This window comes from Echinops telfairi, unplaced genomic scaffold (genome assembly GCF_000313985.2).
Source record: "Echinops telfairi isolate 266 unplaced genomic scaffold, ASM31398v2 ScPeMD7_655;HRSCAF=1070, whole genome shotgun sequence".
Taxonomy (NCBI): domain Eukaryota; kingdom Metazoa; phylum Chordata; class Mammalia; order Afrosoricida; family Tenrecidae; genus Echinops; species Echinops telfairi.
Window position 1 is genome coordinate 21,436,314 of NW_022104553.1, and position 5,931 is coordinate 21,442,244.

The 5,931-nt window shown below is 64.0% G+C and overlaps 2 protein-coding genes across 5 annotated transcripts in view; one reads left to right on the top strand and one right to left on the bottom strand.

Annotated features, from left to right (window-relative positions):
- Nucleotides 1-5,365, top strand: part of IL4I1 (interleukin 4 induced 1) — a 24,083-nt gene extending 18,718 nt beyond the window's left edge. For all 3 annotated transcript variants that reach the window (XM_045292957.1, XM_045292956.1, XM_045292958.1), the window contains 6 exons: nucleotides 509-744; nucleotides 1,290-1,402; nucleotides 1,801-2,002; nucleotides 3,164-3,232; nucleotides 3,395-3,531; nucleotides 4,121-5,365. In XM_045292957.1, coding sequence (XP_045148892.1) covers nucleotides 509-744; nucleotides 1,290-1,402; nucleotides 1,801-2,002; nucleotides 3,164-3,232; nucleotides 3,395-3,531; nucleotides 4,121-4,991 — 1,628 coding nt within the window. In that variant the 3' untranslated portion in view covers nucleotides 4,992-5,365. The remainder of the gene's footprint in view (nucleotides 1-508; nucleotides 745-1,289; nucleotides 1,403-1,800; nucleotides 2,003-3,163; nucleotides 3,233-3,394; nucleotides 3,532-4,120) is intronic.
- The window catches only part of TBC1D17 (TBC1 domain family member 17), a 12,853-nt gene continuing 12,283 nt past the window's right edge, over nucleotides 5,362-5,931 (bottom strand). For both annotated transcript variants that reach the window (XM_004710675.2, XM_045292954.1), the window contains 2 exons: nucleotides 5,807-5,893; nucleotides 5,362-5,726 (listed from right to left, as the gene is read on the bottom strand). In XM_004710675.2, coding sequence (XP_004710732.1) covers nucleotides 5,535-5,726; nucleotides 5,807-5,893 — 279 coding nt within the window. In that variant the 3' untranslated portion in view covers nucleotides 5,362-5,534. The remainder of the gene's footprint in view (nucleotides 5,727-5,806; nucleotides 5,894-5,931) is intronic.

The following is a 5,931-nucleotide window of genomic DNA, read 5'->3' on the forward strand; positions in this document are numbered from 1 at the left end:
CGAAGCTCCAGGACAGTCAGTGGTTTCACTTCCCCTAGAGGGCGGGGAGGGCTGGCCTTGGCTGGCTTAGGGACCAGAGGGGGGACCGCTCCTCTGCAGACAGTGAGGGGCAGCGAGGAGAGAGGATGCTGCTGGCAACGGAGAGAGGTAGAGGAGGCAGGGGATGGAGAGTCAGAGGGGATGGAGGCAGGGGGAGGAGAGGGGAGACTGAGGGTAAAGCAGACAGGGGATGGAGGCAGGGGGAGAAGCAGGTGGAAAGTCCAAGGAGTGAGCCCAAGAGGCTGGGAGAGATGGGCGGAGGGGAGGCAGGCCTGCCTGTGTAGGGGACCCGAAGCAGACCCACATCCAGAGATATAGGTGGCAATGTGGGCATGACCGTGGGCAGGGCATGTCGGTGGCCATAGATTCTCCACCCCAGACACCCTCTCCCACCTGAGTGTCACGGCACCGGCATTTGAGGAAGGACCTCTCCCTGCCCCCCACTGACCCCATCCTCCTGCCCCTCCAGCCCTGGACCTCCTTGCCCTCCTCGCCGCCCTCAGCCTGGTGGCCCCCCTGGCCGGGAGAGTCATCCACAGCCAGGACCCCTTCGAGAAGTGCATGGAGGACCCCGACTACGAGCAGCTGCTCAAGGTCGTGACCCTGGGCCTCAACCGGACCACCAGGCCCCAGAGGGTGATCGTGATTGGAGCTGGCGTGGCCGGGCTGATGGGCGCCAAGGTGCTCAGCGATGCAGGGCACAAGGTGAGATGTGCTACTGTCAATCTATCTTCAGTCCTTCCTGCTAGAGGAGGCTGAGGGTGGGAGGTGGGAAGCTCTCCTTGCCCCCTCACCTGGGGAGAACTCCCACTGAAGACACTCCCCCACCCCCCCCCAGGGCACCTGTCCACCCTGAGTCTCCAACCCCCACCACTTCCCCACTGGAAATCTCATCCAACATTCCCAAGCCCCAGGGGGGAACTTAGGTTGGTGGAGATGGAAACTCCACCCAATGGGAAGTCCCTGCTGAGGTCTAACTGAAATCATGGAGGGACTTCTATGCATATGGGACATCTCCCCACTCCTAGGCGTTGGGAAGTCCCTCTGCATGCTAGCCTGTAGCCTTCCTGCTCCAGACCATGTGCTATGATGTGTTCTCCCACCAGTCTCTCAGTATCAAACAGGGTCCCTCGGTTAGTCTGCCCACCATCTGTGCTGCTGCTTGCTGCGGGTATGAAGGGAAGGGTCATGGGGAAGACCTGAGGCCCTGTCCTTCACTGCTCACCATCTCCCCCTCCTCCCCGCTCCAGGTCACTGTCCTGGAGGCCAGCAGCAGGATTGGGGGCCGCATCTTAACCTACCGGGATGAGAAGACAGGCTGGATCGGGGAGCTGGGGGCCATGCGCATGCCCAGCTCACACAGGTGCCTAGGCTCAGCTAGGACCCCAATCCAGCCCTACCCCGCCCTACTGCATCCGGCCCCGCACAGCGCCCGCATGGCTCCAGGTTGACCTGCCTCGGTTACCCCAGGGCCAGGCAGCCAGCAGCATCCCTCATCTGGGTCCTCCCCTCCCAAGCCCCTATCTCCAACCCTGTCTCCCTGACCCCAGCCCAAATCCTGGCTCTAATTTCATCCCCATCAAGGACCAGCTCCCAACCCAGACCCTACCGTCCTCAGCCTTCCAGCCTCCAGCAGCCCACCCCCACCCCGCCGCAGGGCCAGCCCCACGCGGGAAGCTGCCCAGTGGCCCCACCCCGACTCCCTAGCCCCCGCCCCCCCTGGCTGTGTCCGCTCCCAGCGCCCCCTCGCTCCCGTCCTAGGATACTGCACGAACTGTGTAAGAGCCTGGGGCTCAACCTGACCCGCTTCATCCAGTATGACGAGAACACCTGGACTGAGGTGAGCGGCGTGAAGCTGCGCAGTTACGTGGTGGAGAAGATGCCGGAGAAGCTGGGATACCGCCTGCGGGCCCGCGAGAAGGGCCACTCGCCTGAGGCCATCTACCAGATGGCCCTCAACAGGGTAGACCGCCCCTCTGGGTCTCTGGCCCCGCTCCTCCCTCCCACGCAGCCCCCGGCTACTGTGCCTGCAGCTCCGGTCTCCTTGGCTTGGTCACAGGCAGATGCCAGGTGCCACCCTCATTACCACCTATCCCCCTCCCGTCGGACCACAGCCCTGACCACCCGCGCCGACTCTGCTCTCTGTTATCCCCTCTGTCCCCAAAGCCGCGGACCCCAACTCAGCCCTATCCTCTCCCCTGGACCCTTAAAATGGTTTTTAAACCAAACACACACACACCCCAACCATGGAGTGGATTCTGACTCAGGAGCGACCCCAGTGGACGGACAGAGAACTGCCCCCTTGGGTTTTCCAGACTGTGAATCTTTAAAGGCAAGGAGCCCAGGTGGCTTAATGGGTGATGTATTACTGCAGCAGCCCGATGCTTAACTCGCTGCTCCATCTGGGCTCCCAGTACCTCTCAGTCTTCTTACACCCAGAGCAGAACCTGCTCCTCCTCCTCCAAGCCCCGCATGACTCCCAAGTGCCCCAGGTAGGGTCCCAGCCCCCCAGCTTCAGGTCTGCGTCCTGAAGAGTCCAGCCTGCCCCTCCTGCCTTCCCACCCCTAAGGAGTATTTATTTCCCGAGTCCTCACACACCAGCGCTCTTCTCGTTCCTCCCCTCTGCACCCCTCCCCAGGCTCCTTTCTGTACTTCTCCCCTCAGCCTGGACTGCCTTTTCCCACCTGGAAAACTCCTACTCACCCTCAAAACCCTGCTTCCATGCCCCTTCCTCCAAGAAGCCTTCCCTGCTTCCCTCTGACTCTTATCTTCGTCCACTGTCCCTGCCAGAGGTGACAGCAGGGGGCAAAGAGACGGTCCGATGTTGTCTGCGTCCCCAATGGTTCAGGTGGCCCACATGTACATGTGCCCAGCCCAGAAGGCACTGCTGCTCCAGGTCTAGGACAGAGGCGGGCGAGGTCACAGGCATGTGACGCAGGGTGGGGATGGAGGGGTGGTCATGTGCCAGTGGGGCTCACTCCGGAGTTGACAGGGAGAGTGACCTTTGAGTTTCAGTGGAAGCCTAGGCTGCAGGCACAGCAGGGGAGGAGTGGTGGGGCAGGGGGGAGGGTCAGGACTGGGAAGGGGCCCACCATGAAACTCTGTACTTGCTCGCCCCTCACAGGCCCTCAAAGATATCAAGTCACTGGGCTGCCAAGGGGCCATGAAGATGTTTGAAAGGCACACGCTCCTGGTGAGAGCCTTTCCCCCCCCCATACTCCACCCTCGGCCCCCCAACAGCTGCCTGACCAGTTTGGGGCCTGGACTCCTTAGACCCCAGCCTAGACTCCCTACGCTCAGTGTCCCCCATCTTTCCGGAGCGGAGACCTCATAGCCTTGCCAACCCCGCCCCCAGGAATACCTCCTCGGGAAGGGGAATCTGAGCCAGCCGGCCGTGCGGCTCCTGGGAGACACCATGGCCAAGGACGGCTTCTACTATCTCAGCTTCTCCGAGGCCCTGCGCGCCCACACCTGCCTCAGCGACCGGCTCCGGTGAGGGCCCATTAACCTGTTAGTGGTGGGGACGGTTACTGCAGGACTGAGGCCCAGAGAGCCCGGAAACATTACCTGTAAGGCTAATGCTCACCAACATGGTCTTCCAGGAGAGGGCGGAGACAGGGGCAGGGCTAGTCACGTGGGTTGTATCAGCAGAGCGCAGGTGCGTAAGTAATGGAGGGGTCAGAGCTTGGGAGAAGAGGTGAGATTTGAAAGGGTAAGGAGGAGGGGGCGGGACAGGTGGGTGGAGCTGCTGCGGAAGGACAAGTGCATAGGACAGTAACCAAGAGTGGGCACGGCCAGAGATTGGGAGGTTCAGGAGTCGACCAATGGAAGGGACAGCAAGGCCAGATGGGTGGGGCCATGCAAGGGGCGGTGCTTGAGAAACCCAGGGGAAGGGAGGACCTAGCCCACCAGCAAGGGTGGGTTCAAAAGGGCCGCTAGGGCTCTCACAGGTTCAGCGTCATCTGGGCAGGTTCCTGGGGTGGAGGGCAACTGATCTGGACAGACTGGCACACAGGGCAAATGGGCCAGGGGACCCCGAGGAGGGGCAAGCCCAACAAGCCAGGTCACTTCTTGCCCCCAGGTTCAGCCGCATCGTGGGCGGCTGGGACCTGCTGCCCCGCGCTCTGCTAAGCTCCCTGTCGGGCCCCCTGCTGCTGCATGCGCCCGTGGTGGCGGTGAAGCAGGAGCTGCACGAGGTGCATGTGTACTTGTCCCCGTCGCACGGGGGCCCCCAGAAGGTGCTAGACGCTGACTTCGTGCTGCTGACGGCCAGCGGGCCCGCGCTGCGGCGCATCGCCTTCACACCGCTGCTCTCCCGGCGCCGGCAGCACGCGCTGCGCTCGCTGCACTACGTGCCGGCCACCAAGGTCTACCTGAGCTTCCACAAGCCCTTCTGGCGGGAAGAGAACATCAAAGGCGGCCACTCGAACACCGACCGCCCCTCGCGCGTCATTTTCTACCCGCCTCCGGAGGAGGGCGCGCTGCTGCTGGCCTCCTACACGTGGTCGGACTCGGCCGCGCCCTTCACCTCCCTGAGCGCCGAGGAGGCGCTGCGCTTGGCGCTTGACGACGTGGCGGCGCTGCACGGGCCCAAGGTGTACCGGCTGTGGGACGGCAGGGGTGTGGTCAAGCGCTGGGCCGAGGACCCCCACAGCCAGGGCGGCTTCGTGGTGCAGCCGCCCATGCTGTGGCACCAGGAGAAGGAGAAGGTGGAGGAGGAAGGGCAGGCTGACTGGGCGATGCCCTACGGCCGCGTCTACTTCGCTGGTGAGCATACGGCCCTGCCCCATGGCTGGGTGGAGACCGCTGTCAAGTCTGCGCTGCGGGCCGCCCTGAGGATGAACAGCCGCGCCGAGCCCAAGCCCCAGGCCCAGCACACCCTCAAGGCCATCCCCTACCCGACCCAGCACTGGGCCTCCACCAAGTTCCCCACTCAGGTGGCCCACAATTAAAAGGATTGTCGGGGGGAAGCCACATGGCCCAGCCCCCTCCCTGGCGCAGGGGCCACCCCATCCAAGTGGGCACAGGCCGAGAGGAGGTGGAAGGCGCCCTGGTGGGTCCAGACGCAGATCCGACAGCGCTCTCTGTACTCCTCTCCCCCGCACAGAAACAGGGCGCCCTGGGCCGCGTCCCCACAGGCCACAGCACCTCAGTTATGCCCCACCTGTGTTTCCCTGCCAATCGCCCCCGCCCCCTCGCCCCCTGTGGATGGAGAGGAAAATGGTCAGGGAAAGCTATTTCTAGTGACCAGCTTTGGCCCTCATCACAGGGTGAGGGGGCCTGGGGCTACCAACCTGTCAGCCCAACATGAAACTTAAAAGGTCAAGAGACGTGTCAGTTTAATAAACCAATCAGGAGGGCGGCTGGGCTGCAGGTGGCGGGACGCACGACAGGAAGCCCCGCCCCTCCGTGTAGCCCTGCCCCTGGTGGGCGGGGCCTTGCGGCGGAGGGAAGGGGTAAAGTGCCGGTGCTGGGCGGGAGCCGGTGCTGGGCGGCTAGGTGTCGGCCTCGTCCTCAGGCAGGATCTCCAAGCTGCTGTCGGGCTGCGGGACAGAGTCTGCGCCGGGCGCCACATCTGGCAGGGAGCGGGCGGGCGACAGTGGCAGCGGGGAGGCGGGGGGCGAGGGGCTGTGCAGCTCTGCGGGCGCCGCCAGGCCCAGGACTTCCTGCACGTTGTGGGGCAGCTCCTGGGGCGGGTGTGAAGGGCGGTGTCAGAGGCGGGGCCGGCCAGGGCAGAAGGGAGGAGCCTAGAGGGGGCGGGGCTCACCGGGCAGGCGGTCAGCTGCCTGTAGAGGGCCTCAGCCCGCGTGAGCACGTCCTCCACGCTCAGCTTCATGGTCAGCTCGTTGATGTGCTGCGGGAGGGGGAGGTCAGACCAGGGCACCTTGCCCC